The sequence below is a fragment of the Octopus bimaculoides genome, chromosome 9 (genome assembly GCF_046866305.1).
Source record: "Octopus bimaculoides isolate indiv1 chromosome 9, ASM4686630v1, whole genome shotgun sequence".
Classification (NCBI taxonomy): domain Eukaryota; kingdom Metazoa; phylum Mollusca; class Cephalopoda; order Octopoda; family Octopodidae; genus Octopus; species Octopus bimaculoides.
In genome coordinates, this window is record NC_142936.1 from 78,031,135 (window position 1) to 78,057,933 (window position 26,799).

The 26,799-nt window shown below is 34.0% G+C and overlaps 1 protein-coding gene across 1 annotated transcript in view; it reads left to right on the plus strand.

Moving 5' to 3' along the window:
* LOC106868261 (uncharacterized) overlaps positions 1-24,353 on the plus strand; it is a 56,678-nt gene extending 32,325 nt beyond the window's left edge. Inside the window, exons 2-6 of the mRNA XM_089357856.1 lie at positions 9,505-9,616; positions 17,477-17,772; positions 18,691-18,721; positions 22,038-22,068; positions 23,701-24,353. Coding sequence (XP_089213982.1) covers positions 9,505-9,616; positions 17,477-17,772; positions 18,691-18,721; positions 22,038-22,068; positions 23,701-24,219 — 989 coding nt within the window. The 3' untranslated portion in view covers positions 24,220-24,353. The remainder of the gene's footprint in view (positions 1-9,504; positions 9,617-17,476; positions 17,773-18,690; positions 18,722-22,037; positions 22,069-23,700) is intronic.
* Positions 24,354-26,799: the final 2,446 nt, after the last annotated feature.

The window sequence follows — 26,799 nt, forward strand, 5'->3', positions numbered from 1 at the left end:
TTAGAACAAGACAGTATAAAGAAGACAGTGGAAACAAACAATAAGGGCTGTTAGGCCAAGACGATAGAAAACGCTAGTAGACGTAAATGAGAGAAGAGACAAGAGACAGAAAAATCACGTCTTCTTTATAGGAAGCCAGCGGATAGAAAGAAAGAATCCCTTTCGTCACGTGTCAGCGACGAGCGGGTCAAGGAGGATGAGTTAGAGAGAGAGAGGGAACGATGACAGGGAGAGAAGAATAGGGAAAGTGTGGGAGAGAAAAACAGAAAGGAGGAAGAACAAGAGAGAGAGAGAGAGAGAGAGAGAGAGAGAGAGAGAGAGAGAGAGAGAGAGAGAGAGAGAGAGAGGGAACTGATAGTAATAGTAGTAGAGTGCGCATAGTCATTATTAAGATAAAAACTTACTTGGAGAAGGATGCGTGGCGTTCGATCATGTAATAATATAAATACTATATAAATATATGCATATATCCATACATATATGTACATACCTACATCTATATGTATACATATATGCATATATGGGTACAAGACATCACAAAAAAAAGAACGTTAAACACAATGAGAAACGAAAACAGAAACCGAACTTTTTTTCCGAACAACGAAAAAAAAAAAAAGCAGAGAAGCGAGACATGTAACATAAAGAATATTTCCCTTCATCAGTTGTCCCTATGTATATATACATATACATATATATATATATATATATATATATATATATATATATATATATATATATATATATACATAGAACAACAATATCGGAGTTGGTTTGCTCGATTAAAACACTTACAGTTGGTACCCGATCTTGTCTGTATTCCGATAACTGAGACAAGTAAGTGAAAAGCGATAAAATGTTGCCCAAAATTCAAGCAAACCGAATATTATCGGTAATTATTTAAGATGAGCCATGTTCAGGCAAATGGAAACTAAATATATGCTAACCATATTTTTATCGTTAATAATTTCGTCATATAACGAAGATAAATAAATCTAATTGCGAAACGACACGATTAAGGACATCGTCATTACTCTAAGCTAGTTGATTTCTGAAGGCAACAATGACTGCTGCATCTTTCATCATGCTTGATATTAAAAATTTTGAAATGAAATAAGCAAATGATGACTTGGATGATGATAAAGACCATATGTTTAAAAATACATGCAGCGAAGTATATAAATAAAATCTACCATAGAATATTCTAAGATATGTATTTTTAAAAGTAGGATTGAAATATTTCCATCGTAGGAATACAACAAAAATATCTTGGCCATGTCAGGAATAAACCTCTATGAAAAGCGCCATATTTAGTCATAAAAATAGAGAGTGTCTGCGGGGATTACGAAAGACCAAATGTAATCAGCGAAAAGTGATTATACGCATTATGTGTATAAAACATTAGATTTAGTAAACATAGATAATTAACATGCAGCTAACAGCATTGAAATCTGGGCGTGCAATTCACGACGAAAAATAAATGAGCATTGTCACTTTAAATGGGAATAAATTATCTGGAACAATTAGAATAGACAGGTTTAGAATAATTTCTTTTAAATCACAAATCAGACATTGTCATTGAAATTATTTAAATCTCATAAAGAGAAGGGAAAATAATGGTGGTAGTAAAACAGGAATTACCTCAGATATCACGTTTGCCTCCATACCTTTTCTAAAAAATTCATTATCTAGTTATTGCCTCATTACTAAACTATGGGTATAAATTTAATGCTTTTGTCACCATATTTCTGATGACATACGCTGTTTTGTTTCAATTATTTTAAAAACTAATTTACAATGGTGTCTGGAGAATAAATTAGCATTCAAATTTTGATGAAAGCTTTTAATTTGATTACATTAACCCATTAAGAGCAAAATTTTTTTTTAAATATTTTTTTGGCTTTACAGATATCTTAGGAGATGAAATAATATATAGTATTTACATTTTCTTCCTAACATGTGAAAATTTTGATGAACGCTTTTAATTTGATTACATTAACCCATTAACATCAAAATTATTTATTCATATTTTTTGGCTTTGCAGATGTCTTAGGAGATGAAATAATATATAGTATTTACATTTTCTTCCTAATATGTGAAATATTTTGGAAAATATGATAACTTTTTCGAAAAGTCCCAAACGGGGATCATAGCAAAACAGGTCAAGAAAAGAGAAATATTAAAGAAATATTTTATATTGCAAATAAACGTATTACAACTAAATGAACAGCCATTTAACACAATGTTACTAGAAGATTGCATCAAATATTCAGGGCAGGTGTTCGGCTTAATAACGACAGTTAGTTTACTGGCTTCTTCAGTACCATCAAAATTATTTGAAATAAAAACAGTGTATTTCATCCTTTTGAAACTATCTGGCTTTTAGATATGAAGTTTGTTACCCATTCAATGTACTTTTGAGATTCAATGCAGAAAGTAACCTTGGTTATTACCTCCGACAAATCATTACAAGCACACAGACGTATGCACGCACGTACTCACACCCCCCCAAAACACATATACACACATATATGTATCTATACACACACACACACACATAAAGTGGAAAAGAAATGCCTTCGTTTCACATAGTTTAATATCTTATAAAGAAACAAGTAAAAGGTAAAAAATAGGCACACCGTCTGGAAGGTTTGTAGATGGGGATAGCCGCTTACATCGAACCCCATTGTTCGACTGGTAAGTATTTTATTGACCCCCAGAGAATACAATACCGAAAGAAATGCTATTACGTATTTTGTCCGACGTGCACAGCGACTCTGGCGTTATAGCGTTATATGTGTGCGTGTGTGTTTGTGTGTACATAGACACACATATGTGTGTGTGTCTATGAGTACGTGTATGTGTGTGTGTGACGTATGAGTGTGCGCGTGTGTGTATGTGCGTGTGCCTGTGTGTACATGTGTGTGTGTGTGTGTGTGTGTGTGTGTGTGTGTGTGTGTTATCTCGTATCGTTTATATTTGGGTTTTCTTCTTTCCTGTCTTAATTTTACCACAATTAGTAATTTAGCTCATGAATATTTTTCATCACACATCAAAAATATACCGCAAACTTGTGGCGTACAGCATAAAACGTGTCATATGAATTCCCACTTCACTACACGTATTCATCTATATTTTTATCAGTCTATTAATATTAAAACTAGGATTGAAAGATAACACTTTATTTTGATTTGGATTAATACAGAAAGACACAAAGTTCTACACTTATTCTTAAACCACAAGTATGCTGTTTTACTGTAGTCTGGTAGATTAGTAAATATTGTAAGTCCTCAGCTCATCCCTTTCTTCTTAACGAATAGAGATATTGTGTATGGTTCTCCAGGACATCGCATCCTATTCGATTTTGGTGTCTGGTGATCCATCAGCACATCGATCGCTATTTCAGCCCATCCGTCCTGGTTAGGCGTCCCTAGACGCACACTATCAATTGTGTGACTGTTCAGGTTGTCTCGCGCACGATTAAACGCATTCACCCATATCTAAGAATTGGGTTTATTATAGGTACGACCCGAATTCTCTTTCACGACATATTACCGCACCTTTATGTAAGGAAGAAGGGTTGATCTCAAACAAGAAAAATATAAAATTACCACACAAAACTCTGTCACCGCACTAACGTTACTGCCAATAGACGACAGCGTCCTACTTAACGAAAGTTAAATATCCCTGAAGTTTCTGGTCATGAACAATGAATTCCCTTGAAAATACAAGCTCAGCATGACAGGTATAAGACCAGGTTTTCTGAAAGTTGTTTCACAAGTAATGATTGTCACTTTAATAATAGCTCGGATTAAAATCTTACGTTCAGTTACATACTCCTTCTACACTTTCTTTGTTTCTACTTCATTGTAGCCTATTCAACTATAGGGAAGGCTACTCATTCACAATTAACTTCATGTTACGCCATTTTCTTTTTCATACAAATTATTGTCCCTGTTGATACACAAACTACAGATTACTATCGTTATAATCTTTTCAGATACACGTGTTACTAAATTTAAATCTATTCTTCCAGTATGCTTATTTCAATTATAACAAAACACACCTAGTTGTTTTTTTGTGTGAATTCATACCTACACTCATACTTACTTAAAACTCTCTCTCACAAGCACATCTATCTATCTATCTATCTATCTATCTATCTATCTATCTATTTAGCTGTCTGTCTGTTTGGCTGTCTATGTGTCTGTCTGTGTGTCTGTCTGTGTGTCCGTCTGTGTGTCTGTCTACATACGTGGGTGTATATATATATATATATATATATATATATATACACACATACACATATATACAAATATACGTGTGTATATATATTATCCACCCATACATGTGTGTACACATGCACACATACAGATACGCGCGCGCTCACATACACACACATATATTTATATATACATGTACACACACGTACTCATACATATCGACTCTGGTCACAAATTTCTTAAGATGTATTGCTTCCTTACCATTGACACAGAGCATAAAAACATTCATTAATATGACTTGTCCATGGCACAAATTTCCAGACATCAACCTCAAATCTGCAGAGAACATAGCATCATGGCTGATCGGAGTACCGCGGTACAGCTTCAGTGTTCTGCACGTGAGCCAAAACAATAGAAATTGTGGTATTTCATTACCATCGACGCGCCTGATACCTGTTCGCCATAAAGTAAAATTCACCATCTTTGGCGGTTCTAACGGTTTCTGGTTTTAACTCGGTTGCAAATAAATAAACTAATAATAAATGAAATATTATTACATAAAACAGAAAGAGAGAGAGGGAGAGAGGGAGAGAGCGAGAGAGAGAGAGATGGTGTGGGAATAGTACGCGCTCATAAAACTTTATGGTGGCAAACGCTTGCGCTATGTAGATGACAGAGTGTAGTGACATTAAGTAGACGTGTGGACTTTGTAATTTAGCAACAAACAGGAAGAAACAAGATGATCAGAGACTACAAACAAAGCAGATATAGAACCTTCTTTGTCCCTTTATGCGTGATCCAGCGGAATTCCTAATATGTTGCTGCTGGGTGTAACAGGGCTACACAAGCACCGCTCGGTGCTTATGAGAGGTTTGTAGATTAAAACACGAGAAATGAAGTGACTTGCTGGAGGACACGGCACGTCGTTCGGCTTAAGTAGTGAAGTCAAGTCGATGTAATCATAACCCGAAAACAGTAGACTCTAGGCCATGTACCTTCATAAAGTATTAAGAGTATACTTTTAGGTGCATATATATACATATTTAGATCGACACACACTAGCATATGCATACATATGCATTAATGGTTGTTCGCCGGCCGCCCGGAGTTTATCCACCTTGTTACCTTTTTTTTTTCCATCCCACAGGATGTTCGATAATCAGTTTCTCGAAGAAGAAGATTTGGCAGATTCTTTTCTTTAGTCCCCAATAAATCCACATTGCGAGCGGTGAAACCGTTGAATAAGTTTGTGACATAGAAACTGGTCTCTTTTTATTCAAAAGTAAAATGTTAGAAGTTTATCTCAGCCAAAGGGCAGTGAAAAATAATTCGTAAATGTAGTTGAGCAAGCTGTCTACAGAAAATGCTGTTTACAACTCATTAAGAATTGACAATTTTTTTTATTTACCCGTTGACGTTTTAAAGAAAGAAAAAATTAACGAAAGATTGTGGCACTGATTTCACAGATATACAGCGGTATTTAGAAAACATTGAAGAATTTACATGTAAATTATATCATTTCAGAACATTCTTCATCTTTATACTCATTGTAAAACTGAGGTATTGTTAAGATTTTCATTTTGTTATTTGTTTGTATATCAAGACTGTTCCTATCTGTCCTTCAGTTTGAAACTGCATTTCATTTATCCTGCTCCCACTTTCATTATTTACCAATCAGGACAGTCGATAAACGCCTTAACCTCAAACCACATGTGATAAAATTTAAAATGATACCATCAATAGTCGACTTATGTATCGCAATTAATACGACTCATTAAAACGCTTTGAAATTAGTGTCCCAGCAAGCCCCACAATCTGATTAATAAAAACATATGAGATTGTTTGTATATATATATATATATATATATATATATATATATATATATATATATATATATATATATATATATATATATATATATATATGTATGTATATATAAATATACACTCACACACACATGCACACACATATATATGGGGCTTGGGAACGAAATATTTACACAACACTCACATACATAGATTTGTGTATCTGTTTGCATGTTCGAGTATATATATATATATATATATATATATATATATATATATATATATATATATATATATATATATATATATATATATAAATATTCATATTTATGCATAAATGCAGGTAGCTTTGGGACATTTTCTCCAATGAATTTTCCGGTTGTTTCATCAATTATCTGTTGAGTTATAGTGTAAACAGCTGAATATTCTTCAGCCCTTTTACAATTAAGGAGATCATTATACGGAAATATCTTGACACTGTGAAAAAACAGTGACGTTGAAATGCAGATACAGTACATATACTGCATAAGACATGTGTCCTCACAATTTCCGCCAATCCAGTTTCACCTAGTAGACTGCGACTCTGGATTTTCCTATTATTTAACGCCGTGTGAGGAGAGGCAGGATAATTTAAATCCGAAATACTTTTGTTCAAAAGTCAACTCGGTGTGTTCACTAGTCAACCTCGTGTTAAACGATAACAAGGAAACTCCAGAATAAAGAAGGAAGGATATGTGAGGCCGAGAGATAGAAAGCAAAAAGGAGAGGCATGAAATGAGAAGCTTACTGCTCTCTGACCGGAAAGTACAGAAAGTACAGATATGAGGAAGTAAGTTGTGAAACAACTGAAACAAGACTGGAACTCGTGACTCATTCAGGTCGATGGTAACGTACCAACATTATATTTTTGTTTCTCCATGGAATCAAATTTATACCTCGACAAAACTTTTTAATGTTTTGTCTTTTTTTCTGAAATATAAAATTTAGTTCCGTATTCACTTAGGAACGAAGGATTAAATAGCCATAACAATGCAAAATTAGATTTCATAAATTTCACAAACCTGCTTGTGTCAATAGGAACGTGAAATGGTACCAAACGTGGATTGAAACTATTTTGTTTACTTTACTTCACGTAAACTTGCCCTTTGATAAAACAGTCCATATCAAGTAATCTAAAAATTGTGTACACATTGCTAATAGCAGTATAAATATTTGAAAAGTCGTGACTAAAGCATATTTCTTTTATCATTGATACAACAGCGACAGCAGATAGTTTTCAGTAGTTCACGGATACTTATTCAGGAAGACCATGAAACCCGATATGAAGTGAAAGAAATAAATAAAAAGATTTAACAAATATCATTTTCTTTTTCCTTGTATCCGTGAAATAAGTTACAATAATGTTTGGGTATTGCACGATTGCTCACACCAATTGCTGTTTGATCAGCCTCTTTGTTTTGAACGATTGAAAACTAGTTGTGACGTGCATTTATGAATAGTTTTACGTTCCCCAAACTGAAGAATCTGAGTCGGGAAGGAAACAAATTCTCGGCAAGAAAATAAAAAAGTCTCACGGTAAGGTCAATACTTTTTCAATCAGGATCTAAACTATGTCTGGAACTCAGACTTGCTGCATGAAAACCCTTGCAATCTACATAAAAACTTTGGTCCTTGATCTCTTTGAAATGGCAGCTAAATTTCATAGAGGAAAATATTTGGAAGCGTCTAGTATTTGACTAAAAATTTGCTCGACGAAGTGTGACCTGTGACTAAAAATGTACAGCTAGCTTTCTCTCGATACGACAATAGCTTATTAACATTTAGCATGATTTCGCTAATATATTTAAGTGCTTATGTTGTCACAAGCAAATTTAGACATACTCAAGGTCCTTTCACCATTGTCAAAGCAAAACATCCAGGTTTTAACAGATGGTAGGAGAGGCGGATTCTCTAGCATCGGACAAGTTCCTCATTATAGCTAAGTAGAAAGGAAGTGTAACATGATATGAAAAGCCTTACTCAAGGACTCAGCACATCGCAAGGCCTAACAATTAAACTCTATGCTTTATAATCATGAGCCGAATACATTAGCCCCCAAGGCCACGTCTTTTACAGAAAGTAAAACTAACCGTTAATCGCGAGCGACTATGGCTTGGTGAACTTTCTGTATGCGTTCGGCAACTGATTTAGTGCCTATGTTCTCACGAGTGATAAAGACACTCTCTCTGGTCCGTCACTGATGACGCAGTGGAACGGACAAAGTTTGAGTGATAGCTGGAAGAAGAAATAACTGCTTCAACATTCGAATGATATTCATTGCAGCTGGGTAGACAAGAGCAACATGAAAGAGAGTGCTCAAAGCTACAATGCAGCGCTCGATCTATATTTATATATGTGTGTATGTGTGTATGTGTGTATCTATATGTATGTATGTATGTATGTATGTATGTATGTATGTATGTATGTATGTATGTATGTATCTCTTTCTCTCCCCCTCTTTCTTTATAAATAAATAATTATATATAGAGAGAGAGACACACAAATACATGCATATATATATATATCATCATTTAACGTCTAGCTTCCATGTTGGCATGGTTTTAAGAGTTGGACAGAATTGGACGATTTGGGTGACTGTTATGGCTATTATTATAAGGAAATCATGCTAACCGCTATGTCCCGCGCCTACACTACGAAGATAAACAGCGGCGGCAGCGGTAACGGCAGCGCAGCAGCCTGCAGTAGATACCTATAGCAATAGTATCAGCAGCAGGAGCACCAGCAGCAACAATTTGTCTTTGCTTGCTTGAATGTTATTCTTCAAAATTTTCATTTAGCGGTTTGATGTGAAGCAAAGAGTTGCATCTCTGAGTTTCACATCCCCGTGTGATTTGCAAGTTCGATGCTGTTAACATCCCTTTCAAAGTTCTGTAAAGGAGTGCTAGCCAAAGAGCTGATGTTCTAGGAAGGAAAAACTGTGTGTAATGGTTCATGAAAGTACCGGATGGCACCGATCACGTTAAGTTTATCATGTTAAGTTCTTGTGTGTCATATTTATTGTTGACAGATGATTAATATATTTACAATTAAACCTTGGGAGAGGCATTATGCCGGTAATAAACACACGCACTGGTTCAGTCCTTTATTAATTTATATAGTTTTTTGTTAAATTATTTCATTGCACTCTTGCAATCTCTTCAGTAACTTGTCTCTCCACTTCCATTTATTTTGAATGTATGATCTGGCGTTGTTTTGGCGTTGTTTCTAAACTGTTTGGTATGAGCATGTGAGTGTGTGCAAGCTCGTATGTGTGCACGCACTTATGTGTTCGTGCTTATATGTAAGTATGTGTGTTTATTACCGGCATAATGCCTCTCCCAAGGTTTAATTGTATTTCTTTCAACACACGTATCCACATCAAGAATCTTGCACACGAAATACACATACGAAATTAATATATTTATTTCACTCTTTTTAGATGTCTTCGCCGTCTCAGACTCCATGGAACTAGCTGGTGTAATTGCTGCAGGACTTATGGGACTATTTTTACTAACTGCAACCATCATTGCTATGCTATTCTTTTGCAAGAGGTATGTTATATTTCGCATGTCACTTGTCGTGTTTCGCTACCAGTGGTAAAAATAAGTATTTGGTTTATATATTCATAGCGAAAAAGAATGGGTTCTCAAATCTCCTTGGTTTGTATCTTAGTGCCTAATTAACACCATTTTTCTTCACGTACTTTGTTCGTACGGTAAAATATTGCGATTATAATGAATAAATGGAAAACTTGTGCTTGATGAGAGCTTAGAAAAACTCATCAACCATCATATGGTTACAAAAGCCTTGTGAATCTAATGCTCAAAGCCTCATTCACAAAGATATTGTTGTAGGAAATATTTCGAATTGTTAAGTCAAAAAACAGATTTGTTTTACGAAGTCCATCTCATTGCGAACTCAGAACGTAAAGACAAAAGAAATACCACTAAGCATTTAGTCCAACGGGCTGGTGTTTCTGCCAGCTCACCGCCTTGATTTTCCAAAGATATTGCAAGAACAAAACGTTTAAATGGCATAATATCTACCTGCTACGGACTGCTTGAAGTATAGAAACTTCATACACTTGAGTCTCTTGGTCTTAGTTTTGTATATCCACACGCACACACACACACACACACACACACACACACACACACACACACACACACACACACACACACACACACACAACACACACACACACACACACACACACACACACACACACACACACACACACACACACACACACAAACACACACACACACACGTCTATTTGTATACATATGAAATGATCTACGTCGTCTTCGAAACATGGGTCCATAAGATCGGTTTCGTGGATTGCATGCCATCCTTATTCTCTTCGCAGAATTATTCATATTTACCAACTGAATGTAATGGAGCCACCTGAAATAAAGTATTTTGCTCAAGAACACAACGCAACGACTGATTCCTGAAGCGAAACCACAATCCAACGGTCCGATTAAGAATGCAGCATCATAACCACTAATCCACGCGTCCCCTCGTGCGCGCGCGCACAAACACATGCACACACATACACACACATATATATGTATATGTATAAATTTGTGTATATATATGTATGTGTATATATATATATGTGTATATATATATATATATATATATATATATATATATATATATATATAGAGAGAGAGAGAGAGAGAGAGAGAGAGAGAGAGAAATGGCTGGTCTGTGGGATTACCTCAGGTTTCTTGTCCATAAAGCTCTTGGTTTTACAGCGTTTCTTCAGATTCTAAATCCGTTCACCTATGGCCTTTCAAGAGAAACTCTGTAAAGGTAAATGATTTATGGACGTGAAGCCCAAGGCAACCGCATTGGCCGGCAATGTCTATTTTTATATATATACTCTACTGCTTTATAACTTAGAGTGTGCTTCTTTTTCGGATTTATGATTTGCTGATATTACACAGACACAGACACAGACACAGACACAGACACAGACACACACACACACACACACACACACACACACACACACACACACACACACACACACAGACACACACACACACACACACAGAGGCACAAACACACTCACACACATACACACACATACACACACACATGTATCGGCAAATCAAAGATAAGACAGAAGAAAAATTAAAAACAAAACAACAAAAGTCAAACGGACGTACACAGAGAATGTATTATATAAATACATATGTGTATGTTTATAGACATATATATATATATATATTTATACATATATACCTCCACACATAGCTATCTATCTATCTATCTATCTATCTATCTATCTATCTATCTATCTATCTATCTATCTGTTTGTCTGTCTCTATACGTATGTATATGTGTGTGTGTGTGTGTGTACACAGACACGTCCATTTACACATTGCTTTAGCATTGAGGAACAGGGTATAGATGCAGGAAACATTATAATATTAACTTGGTAATAAATGTTTATAGACCGGGACGGGTGTAATTTGTAACTGCAACTTAGACAATGTTTTGGAATGACAGACATTGTAAATTCATCACAGTAGGGCGTCCGTCCATTTTAATGTAGAATAACATACTGACGCCAAGTATTTGTCAATCAGATTATTTTGTTTTTATTGCCATCCTACGATAAATAGTTTTGAGATATAGACTATGGCGTCGTCAAAATAAACTTTTGCAGTCACACACCTGCAGTAATGCCTCTGTCTAACTTCCTTCTTCTCTCCCACTCACTCTCTCCCTTACTCTCTCTCTCCCCTTCTCTCTGATATGTATATATATATATGTATGTGTGTGTGCACGTATATATATCATCATCATCATCATCATCATCATCGTTTAACGTCCGCTTTCCACGCTAGCATGGGTTGGACGATTTGACTGAGGACTGGTGAAACCGGATGGCCACACCAGACTCCAATCTAATTTGGCAGAGTTTCTACAGCTGGATGCCCTTCCTAACGCTTTATATATTCAGAATGAGAAAAAAGTCCAAGGCTGTGAAATATTTTAGAACATTTATAAATAGAAGGTCTTACATAACTTTTTCTCGCACCGTCTCCGATGAAGGGATATATAAAATATCCCGGAAACAGCTGTAAGACCTTCTATTTATAAGTGTTCTAAAATATTTCACACACTTGGATTTTTATCTCATTCTAAATTTTTTTTTATATATACACATGCTGATATAAGACCTACGTTGGATTTCTCATTGGCATAATCACCGAACCTGGAGCTTAACTATGGTCTATCCATAGCACTTACTCCGCATTACCTCACACATTTGGGTCTTATTGACATCATTACCTCTCATAGCCTATATATATATATATATATATGTATAAGTATATTTATGTGCGTGTGTACGTGTGTACAGCTATACATAGGGCTATGTGTACATATATGTCGATAAATAGATAAATATGATATATTTATATATGTATGTGTGCTTGTATGTGCGTGCGTATGTGCGCGCGTGCGTATTAGTACCATGCTCTAAAGTCTTGGATTTTGAGCCACTTATATAGCTTTAGGCTATTGGCCAGGTAAGAGACACATGCGACCAAATATCCATTGCGGTATCCATGGTGTAGAAGCGACGGAGAGTATAACACCGTCACTGCTGTATGAGATGATTGAAGTGGCAATGTTAACAACCTCTACATTTTCCAGACAGATAATTCATAAATCAAGTGATGTTCATATTATATAAGAAGGTCGTTCTAATCGTGTAAAACTCTTTCTGCTGCTCGTTTCTTAGTTGGGTGGATTAGAACAAAATGAGAAAAAGTATTTTACTCAAGAATTTAACACTCAAGAATTCAACACTACAATCTGAAGGTCGAAATCCCATCCCTGCAATCCTGAGGACAGCAAATTAGCTATTAAGGTACACATCTATGCAGTCTAACGTTAGCGTTGATAAGGAGAAATATACCTACTCTACATTATATACTGAGTCCGATTTTTTAATATTTTTACCAGCACACATTGTTGTTGGCGCTCCGTCGCTTACGACGTGAAGGGTTCCAGTTGATCCGATCAACAGAACAACCTGCTCGTGAAATTAACGTGCAAGTGGCTGAGCATTCCACAGACATGTGTACCCTTAACGTAGTTCTCAGGGATATTCAGCGTGACACAGAGTGACAAAGCTGACCATTTTGAATTACAGGCACAACAGATACAGGAAGTAAGAGTGAGAGAAAGTTGTGGTGGAAGGGTACAGCAGGGTTCACCACCATCCCCTGCCGGAGCCTCGTGGAGCTTTATCTGTTTTCGCTCAATAAACACTCACAACGCCCGGTCTGGGAATCGAAACCGCGATCCTATGACAGCGAATCCGCTGCCCTAACCACTGGGCCATTGCGCCTCCACCAGCACACGTGAGAACAACATAAATACACGCCCACACTGTCACATACACGCACATATGTATCCTACATAAACACACTGCATTTATATGAGACAAAATCTGAAGGTAAAGCGACATTGTGTTATGTCCTATTTTCTTTTCATCTGACAGAATATCTTTTCCTTACATGCTCACACACATGAATAAGCAATATAACACCACATGCTTTTTAAAATTTCAATGATTCAAAGTTTCATAACCTATTTCTTTTCTTACCTCAGACATTTACAAACAAAAATTGAATGTGTGTCTAAAATAAATATTAAAAAATAGTTTCGTTTAAATCGCGATAAATTTTCATCTAAATCGCTATAAATTTTCTATAGAAATGTTGTTACCCTTTTAGAAACAAGATACAGTCGGCGGATCTTTATGTTTTTCGTCACTGTTTACAGTCATTGTTAAAAAAAAATTAATGTGTAATATAGATGTAATTTTTGACCCTGAATACGAATTTGTTAATCATTTATTCCAGAAAAATTTTGCGAAAATAATACAGGTGTTCAAAGTTGGATAATTATGAGAACTTTCAGCCAATCACAAAACAGCGCGATCGCTGCTTTTTCCATCATCAGTGGGGCGCAGGTGGGCGGGGTCAGCTTGTCAAAACATTGCTAGAAACTGCTCAGCTACTGGGAAAGGCTGAAACAGCTAAGACTCTACTCTCTGGAGAGAAGGCGGGAGAGGTATGCAGTAATATACATCTGGAAGATCCTGGAAGGAATTGTGCCAAATTTTGGCATTGAAAGCTACACCAATGCCAGAACGGGATGACACTGCATAGTGCCAAAGATCCCAGCAATGCCATCGCGCTTCAGGACCAGTTACTGCAACAGTTTGTGTTTCAGGGGCACACAGCTTTTTAATATTCTCCCAAAGAGCCTGAGGAACTTGAACAAAGTGGATGTAGGGGTTTTTAAATCGAGGTTGGACCTCTTCCTGTCGAGAGTCCCAGATGAACCTGCCTCGCAGCAAGAGGTGCAAATGAGGGTAGCTACATCAAACTCCATTCTTCACGAAGTGCCACATATTAGAGGAGGCTCTGAGTAATAACAGCAAAACGGCGGTACATCAGCATGGCCGCAGCTCTAAGCTGAAACTATAACAAAAAAAAATATAGAGGAATGAAGTTAACATTAAAACATTCACGTGCAAATTAAATATTTAAAAGCTACGAACAAACAAACCAACAGGAGATACTAGAAGTAACAGCCAAAACATTCTCTGAAACAGACATTGATTAGTTAAAAATTCAAGAGCGAAAGTTTGCAATACGCTCTAGGATTTTATAAAATAAGCTAGCGGGGCCCCTTCCGTCAAGAATGATGGCTAATTGTAGCATTTTATATATAAATATGCATGGTAAACCAAGTTAACACATTTGTCAATGTTCACCAACATTCACATACTTCCCTTGTACACGCACACACCTATATATATATAACCTCACATAGAGTTGAAACGCTATTTGATTTTTCTTTGAACGTTCACCCTCCCACCAGTTTGCCGTTACCCTTTCCTTCCATATTCATCGATCACCCTTTCCTTTCTCATTCATATGTTGTGATGGAGAAAAACACAAGAGTATCTTTATAGTAGATTATCTTTCTCCTATCTCCTCCTACTTGTGCGCATCCGCAGCATCTTTGGTTACTATAGAAACAGAGTTTTTCGCAACGGTGATTAGTAAAATACTCGCTTATAGTAGGCTAAAATACCCAAATTTTGAAAATTTTAAAGGCTAATAACTTTTTAAATATGAATTTATAGGTAACATGATTTTCTTTATCATAATTAGTATACAAAATTCAATCATTAGCCCCAGTGGCGCTACTGTTGGTATATTCGTGATTAAGTCACAAATCGAAATAAGTGGATCTATTGTTTAGGAAAATATTATTTACTTGTTTAATACTGGATAAATTGCGACAATAACTCTAACAGTTCAAATGCTAAGAAATATGCATACTCAATTTGATTTATATAAAATAATTTACGAAGATGAATGGGTTATATCCCTTGGCTATATTAAGGATCCCCTCCAGAGGCTCTATTATCGAATTTTGAACAATCTAAGTATGTCGCTAGGTTTCCAGACATGAATTCTACTCACGTGTCAAGTTTCATAAAAATCAATAAAAGGATGTAGAAGTTAGCTAACAAACACACCCACAGACCACCTCCGGTACGTACACCTTAGCATCATCATGGCATCTGATGTGGCATTTTAAACCAATGTTCTGAAAAGACAGCCACATAGATTGCACCTCCGATTTGGACCACCAAGAGTTGCAGATACGTTCTGTTCTTTGTGGATCTTAAAATGTGTCTAGACGCCTCCGTTGGATTTGCAAGCCTTCGGCATACACTGCATCCTGATTTGTGCACAGACATATAGGTAGAATAGTCAACCTCGGTGGTTGAACAAGATACTGTCATGGAATCTGACTAAATGAGTTTTGTCTTTCAATATAGATCCCCTTGCGGTCCATACATTTTAAAACCGATTTTGCAGTACTTGGATCCCATTGGTGAAGAAGCGTAAATCCTATTAGTCAAAACAATAACCAACAGCAGATATTTATTATCACTTCGATACTGGTTCCCTCTGAATCTTCTTTTATGTCGGTGAACGGATGACAGTCAGATGGGGCCAAATTAGGAGAGTAAGGAGGCTGATCAACCAGATCAAATCCACTATAATGCACAACAGTCACTAAAAGCAACGACTTTTGTGCTGTAGCATTGTCCTGGAGAAAGAAAACGCCTTTCTTCTGCTTTTCCCGATGGCCCTTTCGTAATTGCCTCTGCAAGCTGGCACTCTCCATTGCTAGTGGAGCCCTTTTGGAAATAGTCAATAAACATAATGCCTTTTGCATTCCAAACAACTGAGGTAATCAATTTTGCTGAAGATGAAACTATCTTAGCCTTCTTTGGAGTAGGTGAGGAGCAGTGTTTCCGCGGCATGGATTGTCACTTTGTCTTTAGTTAAAAGTGGTGAATCTAACACTCATCTTAGATTAGTAAACGTTCAAGAAAATGAGCTGAATCTGCCTGAAACAATGTCATCATCCCGGTGCGTTTTTGACCAGGTGTTAGAAGACGTAGCAACCATGAAGCAGAAACCTTCGCCATGCCAAGTTCATTGTGCAGAAATATTCTCAAACCTCTTACAGGATATGCTAATCACATTAGCTATTTTATGTATAGTCAATTGCCTGTCACCCATTATCATGTGGTGAATATGGTCAATGGTTTCCTTAGTGGTGGCAGTTGCAGAAAGTCCAGAGTTTGAATCATCTTTAAGACTCTCCTTCCCACTCCTAACTTTAGCTGCCAATTTTTGCGCAGTTGGTAAATTTGGAGTGTCTCCCACTTATGTAGCAACCATGTCAGTATGAAGGTCGTTGGGGGCTAAACCATTTTATCTGCAGATACTTGATAACGCCACGATGCCAAATTTTGTCGACATTCAAGTGGAATCACTACTCTTAACTTTTGAAGTCTTCTTTGAACAGTCAAATGGGAGTTTGCCTGGAGAAACAATGCAGTTATTTATAAGGAGGGTTGACATTAATGCATGCAAGATTTCACAGCTCTAGTATCACTCATTTATAGACTGTCTATGAACTATTTACCCCACCCTCGTTCTCTGAGCGGTTTTAGAAGTATTCCATTTGTTGACAATCAATCATATAACCAATGGAAAGGTGATGTACATGTAAGTATTAACACAATCTCTCAATGTTTGTCAGAAAACAAATAATCTGATAAAATATAAATACAGTTGGCTTTTGATTGCATTCAGTATTTGGTTTTCTTTTAATGAGCGGTTTTGTTAGATATATATAGAAAAATTATAGCCTGACAATTGTATATAGCATTTGAAAAATGATTAATGTAATACACTAAAGAAGGTACATTATTTTATTGAAATATCATCTATACTTTCTAGTGTCTTATAAATCGTTTGTTTTATATTTGGAAACAGATTAAAAGAAAACCGAAAGAAAGAAATTTCTAAAACGCTGCAAATAAAGAAATTGCGGGAATCTCTCTATCAAGCACAATCCGGAATTGGATTAAGTAACCCTATTGTAAGCAATCCTATACCGACTATAGTAAATAACGATATGTACATGGAATCTGAGAATAGCATATATAATGGTTCGATAAGAAATCCTAACCTTCTACATCCATTGTCACAATCCAAAGCGAATTATGAGGGAAGACTATCGACTAGATCAAAAGATTCTGATAGGAAAGGATTTGATGAAACTTATGAACGTAAGTTATATTCTACTATGCTACATTTTATATATTCAAGAAACATTAAAAAAAGTGTTGATCTCAAATAAAAATTAAAAAAATCATCGTGCAAAATTTATTTATATTCATTTAGATTTTGAGTTGAAATTTCCACATAATATATCGGCCTTGTGAGCGTGTTAGAAATCGTTACACCAAGAAAAAAAAATAATAACAGTGGATGGAAGCACTCCCCGTATATTTAGCTCTTGAAATTTTCAACTTAAAAGTTGTATTTTTCTTCTATTATTTCAAAATGCTTATTCGTAATATTAATAATTTTCGCTTACATATTTTCTTATTGTGCAATTACTGCATATTAAGGATGTATTCGTATTATCTAGCACTTACAAAGTAGGATATACAAATTTTATTAATTTCAAAATTGCATATTTCTCTATAGAATATTTCTTTTTATCACAAATTACTGTGTTATTATAGCAGTTAATAAATTTGTATAGCTTCTATATGTTTAATTCTTATTTACTCGAATGTATTCATCGGATTTGTAAAAAATTCATAAGCTTTAGAACATTCAAAAGAACGGGTTGTAACACTCCGGTATTGTCGCTAGTTCGGAAATTGATAAAAACTTGTATTCTATTTATTTTCTGTATACTACCGCATTTTTCAGTCTAACTTCCCACCGCACAATGACCATCATTAATTCAATTGTGAAATTATTCCTAAATCCAAAGTCCAGATTTTGTGACTTACATATAATTGATATAATCAATACGAATTACATATAATCAATATAAATTACTAGACAAATCGCATTTAATCAAACGTTTAGTGATATTTATTGTATTATATTCACGATTCCAAATTGAATCATCTGCACTATATTCACAGTAAAAATTGTTGACGCATATTTTAATTCCACTTTCTTTACAGGAATTACAGATTACAACACGTCACAACCATTGTAAGTCTATTTTCTGCCAATATATTTAAAATTTTGTTAGCAATACGCAATACTCGTTTATAAGCCTCTTCACTCTGCCTATCTGCCTGTCTATCTCTGTCTCACCCACTCTCTCTATTAAGTATGTATGTATGAATGTATGTATGTATGTATGTATGTATGTATGTATGTATATATCTATCTATCTATAAATATATATATATATATATATATGAGTGTGTGCGTGTGTGTGTGTATATATATATATATATATATATATATATATATATATATATATATATATATATATATATATACATGTATATACATATATACATGTATATATTAGTGATATGTACAGAAACCATATTTCATTATGCATGTTATACAAACATAATATACTACAAATATATTAAACGTTTTTATAAGTAAATAGCATGTTCTACAGTCATATAGCACAATCGCCCCCCCCTCCCCATTTTTCATTTTCGATTTCATGTCTCCGGTCATTAAGTGTCTCGGATTGGAAACGTCGTAACCAAATTAGGTGCTGGTTATAATTTCTATATGAAATCTTTAGAGAAACTCTTGACAATATATATATATATATGTATATATATATATATATATATATATATATATATATATATATATATATATATATATATATATATATATATATATATATATATATATATATATATATATATATATATATATATATATATATGTATGTATGTATATATATATATATATATATATATATATATATATATATATATATATATATAGGGTGGTGCAAAAGTCTGGACCCATAGAGAAATTACAAAACAGTATTTCTCATCTTTAACATGATTTTGATCATTTAATTATCATATCACGTCCAATATTGTCCAGGGATTATGGTGTGGGTGGCTATAAGGAGAAGTGCGATAATTGGTCCTTATTTTCTCCCAAATACGGTAACGAGTGAGTCATACCTTCATTTATTAAAACCATTCCATATGCCTTGCGTAGATTACGTACCCTTAGAAATTTGAAGGGTTATGTGGTTTCAACAGCGCTGGGCTCCACTACATTATACGAAAGATATGCGCAGTTTTTTGGACAATACTTTTCCAAGAAAATGGATTGGACGTCAAAGACCGGTTGAATGGCCACCAAGATCACCTGATTTGAGACCTTTTTTCGTATGGGGAGATCTTAAATCTGTGGTTTATGCTAACATTACAAGCACTAAAAGATAACAATACTCATGAAATTGAAACCATTACAATGAATAAATCTATGCTCAAAAATGTGCAAAGATCATGTCTCTCCCAAGTAAAGTGTTTGGAATTAAGGTGGAAATCAGTTTGGACACTTATGTTAAATCATAAATTGTTATATAATAAATTGCTTATGGGCCAAATTTTGCACCACCCTGTATATATATATATATATATATATATATATATATACAGATAGATAGATAGATAGATAGATGGATAGATAGATGGATACGTACATGTCGAATGGTAAAAATGAGGGATCAGTGCCACATTGATTGATAGACTTTCTTTATTTGTGAATTAAGGCTACCATTTGATTTATGCTAAGAAAAATTGAAACATATCTTAACAATTTTTCAAATCGATCACAATGGCGAATGGTGTTCGCATCCGTTTTGGATAAAAAATACGAAGTTTCATTGAAATTGTGGCGATTCTCGCAAATAAAAGAATAAATCAAGAGGCACTACCTTTGGATGATATCTTTAGAGGATTTAACTTTTGAGCAAACTTTCATGTTCGATGGTGAATTTGTTTCCATTATCTTATATTATTTTCTGTATGTATACGATGTTCCTACACAAGTATGCAAAGGTAATTCCTCAAGGAGCAAAATTTCTTCTACGTGAGGTGTTCATGCGTTCTGTACGTTCAAATTTCACGTTCAGGAAAAGGGCTATACTAGTCGGATTAGCGGTGCAGGTGGTAGTTCCACTTCGAAGTGTTTTAGTGTGAAATATTGCTTGTGCATGCAAGGAGAGAAAATTTCATCTCTAATATTTAGGATGTTATCTGTTGACTGTTTGATATTTAGCTTTTCAGTAAACCAGAGTTCACTCCTTCTCTCTATTTTCTGATTTTAGCAATGATGCACCATTTTATCAGGGGGTTATTTATTTCATCTTCTTTTAATGTCCATATCATATTGGATAGGAATATTGCGTGTGTCTTTTTTCGTTCTTGTCTATCAACGACGCCAGGTTTTATGCGTACATTTCTTTGAGCGAGTAACCTGTCATTGTGATCAGATTCAATGTAAATGTTAATCTTTTCCATGTTAAAGCATATATATATATATATATATATATATATATATATATACATACATACACACACACACACACATATATATATATATATATATATATATATATATATATATATATATATATATATATATATATATATATATATTAGGGACAAAACCCAAAATTACAGGTAAAAACTCAATTAAAATCAATTTATAAAAAATTAAAATTAAATTGAGCTTTATGGATAAATATATATAAAATATATAGTTTTAGGGAAAATAACCAAGTTTCAAGAACTCATCGATGAAAATCCACTATCACATATAGAAAAATTAATAATTAAAAGCACAATAAATGAGTATAATATAAAGTAAAGTAAATATCATAAGATAAATATAATATTATATTTATCTTATGATATTTACTTTACTTTATATTATACTCATTTATTGTGCTTTTAATTATTCATTTTTCTATATGTGATAGTGGATTTTCATCGATGAGTTCTTGAAACTATATATATATATATATATATATATATATATATATATATATATATATATATATGAATGTATATATGTATGTGTGTAGCTATGTTGCGTACTATCGTGTTATTTTATTTATTGCCTATGCTGACTGTTTCTCCTCTATATCTCGTTGTCTACCCTTTTACATTTTCTCGTACCCTTCAGCAATTTTGTTTGCTTCATATGTGTGAAAGTTTAACCATTTCATCATTCTGTAATATCTTGATTTTCTTACTGAGGTTTTACAGCATCCATAACAGCATGTTCTCTGATTTATATGCTCGCTTTCAAGTAACGTTTGTTGCTGACATTCCAGAAATAAGTCTCAAGTAATTTTTCTTGCAACAACTTCCCTAAGCAAGCGCTTAAACTGACTGCGAAATAGATTAAATAGCAAACATAGGATTTCGCTTATTTTATTGTACTTGATTGCATTGAATTCCACTTACACAATGTCTATTTATCTATGTTTTTTTTAATTAGTTATGTATTCAATTACTTCTTTCAGGAGCCCATCAATGTTACAGACTAGAGCAATGGTAAGTATATATTTGAAGTCTAAATATATTTAATTTAGTTGTGAAGACTAAATGTATACATCCAGTTGTTTACCGAATGTAGAGAAGCATCACCAAAACTCGTTTTTCGGGGACACCGTGTTTGGCGGGGAAAAGAGACGAAAAGAAATACGACCCAAATGTTCGCAACACAGCGAGGGCCATTAAAGACAATACAGAGCTGGGTAGCGGAGTTAAAACGGACGCGGAGTTTATTATTTTAATGTTTGACAGAAAACCATAAATAAAACACTAACCTCTGTCTCATTTTCCTTCTCTGAATTCGTGGGTTTATGCCAATATTGCCATAGTTGCTGGTGAGCATCGTTTAGAATAAGCTAAAGCTTTGGAGATCTGGGCATAGTTTTCTGCTGAAGCCAATTCATGTTGGGTGAGATGTCTCAATCTGTTTCACATTCATAAAATATGCAATGCATAGTAGTATCCCCAAACAACTATATCAATATTTCGATAACACTGCTGTGTAGAATCATCATCATCATCATCATCATCATCATCATCATCATCATCATCATTGCCGTCGTTGTCGTTGTTTTAGCATAATCTTTTTCATGATTGTATGGGTCGGACGGAGTTCATTCAGGCTGATTTCCTACGTCTAAATATCCTTTCAATTGTAAACCCTCACATGTTCTCTAATAAGTTCATATTTCCTCATGTTTCTACGAAAGATTGGGAACTAATGACATTGCTTGTATGATAGACAAATTCATTTTATATCGTATTTATATCGATTGCTATTGTCCAGTAAATATCGGTACCTTGTTGTACTACTCTTATGAATTTATATATATACCCTTATAGGGCTATTTTTTGCTGGAAATTGATACATTTGTATTAATACATTTGTATTGAAATATTTTTCATTGATATATATATATATATATATATATATATATATATACAGACACACACAAACACACACACACACACACACACATATATATATCGTGTTATTTTATATATACACACACGTACGACGAACTAATTTCCGTTTTCCATCATCAACAAGGATTTGATCGGCCGCTGTAGAAAACACTTACTAAGCAGCCCAAGTTGCAACACAGTGGGACTGAAACCAAAACCTTGAGGTTTGGAAGTGAACTTTTTAATGACAGACATAATACAAAGTACATTATAATTTTTGCCGAGCAGGTGAAACTTAACACTTTCCCTCGTATAAAACAGTCACCTAGAGGTATTTATATTGTAGGTCGATTACTCTGTTCAGTAACATAGGAGTACATGTTAGAATTGGTTGTACTTCCGAATGTTAGGTCTTTCAATCGAGTTGAAATTGCTTCGGAATTGTGTAATTGCATAAATGCAATCATCAATTATTTGACCGATGTGACGGCGAAGACTGACGTTGATTATTGTTTGTTGTAGCAATCACTACATTGTGTTATTGTGTATTTCATTTCTTTTCGATGATGCGACAGGTAGATTTTCTTTCCTCTCTCTATCTCTCTCTCCTTCTCTCTCTATATATCTCTCTCTCCCTTTCTCTCTCTATCATCTCTCTCTCACCAGTAACATTCAATTAAATTTATATAGTTTAATGTTCTATCATTATTTTTCTCCTTTCAACAGGTCCATGAAAAGTATGATTATAGTATGAGAGAGCCTGACACAGTGCTAGCTGCTAGTAGAGCTGATTCAGAGTTTATTTTGAGGAAACGTGAAGATATCAATTCAGATGTAGGAAGAAGTAACGTAAATGAATTAAGAGAGTTTTCAGCTACGGAATTTATGCTAGATAGGCAAAGAGAACGATCTTCCCAGCGTTCTGATCTAAGATACATCACCAATAACAACAATAACACCCATTCACTGCAGAATGGTGGAAGGTTCCTGACAGTCGGAGAACGTCCGGAAGATGAATACCCAGTCCCTGATTACGACAAAAATGAACAACGAGATATGCCTAAAAAAACCGAATATAACACAAAAGGTTACGACTTGGATTTACTAGAAATTAAGAGAAACTTTTCTCCAGAAGATCTTGAACAATCGTATAAAGGCAATTGGTATGATACATATTCCAAGCAAGTCCAATTTAATTCAAATCCTGAAAATATAGCAATTTCAAATGTGTCTCTCCGCTCATAGTATTGCAAGAATCTAGTCACCACAAAGCATTTAAATCAGCTTTCTTGTGAAGAAAATGCAAAAGAAAGAAAACTATTTTAAAATGCAAGTGCTCATACGAGCTTTCACGAGAAGATAAAACATACGCAAAATTAATAATCACTCATCAAACTCATGTATTTTGGGTTCCTATCTAATTTTCAATCTATACATCTCGGTTACGCTTTATATAGGCATATGTAGTTATATTATACATGTATTTATATATATATATATATATACATGTGCATAGATATGCATATATACAAATACACACACACACACATATATATATATATATATATATATATATATATATATATATATATATATAATATATATATATATATATATATACATACACATATAGAAACACACATACATATGGGACTGATGATACAAAAAAGAGAAATAAAACTCAACTGAGTGAGTCGCATGCATGAAATTCTATGCCCTTAAATCAGTTATGTAACTTTACAACTAATTAAGAAATACGAACACACGTTATATGAAATGATAGATAAATGGAATGACAATCTCTATTTGAAAACAATATAACTAGAATTGTTTATCTAAACAATCAGCCAAATAGGCGCATGTTATACCTTGCATGAATGATGATTATTACATCACATATAACTTATGCACTAAAAGTGTTAAAATGTGTCGCAAAATATTGTAGTATTTCAAATAATGAAAGTTGTCATTCCATTTTTTCTCATTTATCAATATACTCTCTACGGGTACTATTGGCTTTCTAATGTAAATCGATTAGCTGGAGTTTTTCCAATGTATGATCATGTATCGTAGCCATTAACTGTGGACGAGCTTAGACGCGCTTTCCATAAGGATTCGACAAGGTTTTTAACCCGAATATTATATGAATCTTACACACACACACACACACACACACACACACACATACATGGTCAATAGTTGACATGATCTGGAAAAAAACCAGTCACTCTGCGTGCCCCCTCCCTCTCCCTCTCTGTATATATATATATATATATATATATATATATATATATATATATATTCACTCCTATATATATATATATACATATATATATATATATATATATATATATATATATATATATATATATATATATATATATATATATATATATTTATATATATATATATGTATACATATATGTACGTATATAAATGTACGTATGTATGTATGTGTGTGTATATATATATATATCTTTTACTTGTTTCAGTCATTTGAATAACGACCATGCTGGAACACCGCATTTAGTCGAACTAATTGACCCCAGGATTCATTCGTTGTATGCCTAGTACTTGTTCTATTGGTGTCTCTTGCCTAGCCACTTAGTTACGGGGACGTAAACACAGTAGCCTCAGTTGTCAAGCGATGGAGGACGACAAACACAGACACATACATACATACATACATACATACATACATATATATATATATATATATATATATATATATATATATATATATATATATATATATATATATATATATATATATATATATATAGATAGATAGATAGATAGATAGATAGATAGATAGATAGATAGATAGATATGCATATACGAGGGATTCTTCCAGTTTTTATCTACCAAATCCACTCAGAAGGCTTTGGTCGGCCCAAGGCTATAGTAGAAGATGCCTAAGGTGCCACGCAGTGGGACTCAACCTGCGACCATTAGGTTGGGAAGCAACCTTGTTACCACACAGCCACTCCTGCGCCCAAAAGCATTCCCACGCGAGGAATTGAAACCGGGCCGCCTAGGTAAAAGCCAGGAATCCTAACCACTAGACTACCCCCCCCCCTGCATATATATATATATATATATATATATATATGTATATTTCTGTGTGAGTTAGAGTTTGTTAAACCAACCAACTAAGGGATAGTATCTATCCAATATACTGCTGGTAGTGTGCCCAATTATTCATAAGATATATTTAGATTAGAATACTTAATAGCATAGAAATATATTTTAAGGCTGTTATATTGCTTTATTTTTTTTTTAAATGTTTAACTTTGTTTTCATTTTTTAATTAACAACGCTCAAGCTTGTAAACATATGGATTTAATTTCAATCTTATTGGATATGTGATTCCTAATATACTTAAAAAATTACACTGACGAGATTCTTGCTTAAAAAGCAATGAATTTTTATTATTTTATTATGGCCAAGAATTGAAACATTTGTATGTGATTTATATTTAATATTTATTACTTATATTGTATTATATTGTATTATTATATGAATATAATATGATATACTATTATGCTAATAAATATTAAGTTTTAATTTTTGAACTACCAATTGTTACACATCTCCATTTTCTATTAATTTTCATAAATTAATATATACACATGCAATTTGTAATGTTTTTTCTCCGCAACATTGGGCATTTGATCGTGAAGCTAGTGAAAGATTATATGTTTTTCATCCCTATTTTCCAGGGATTATATATATATATATATATATATATATATATAATTTAAAATTTAATAATAAGGGTAGAAATTGATATTAATCAAATAAAACCAGTGGTCTACACACACA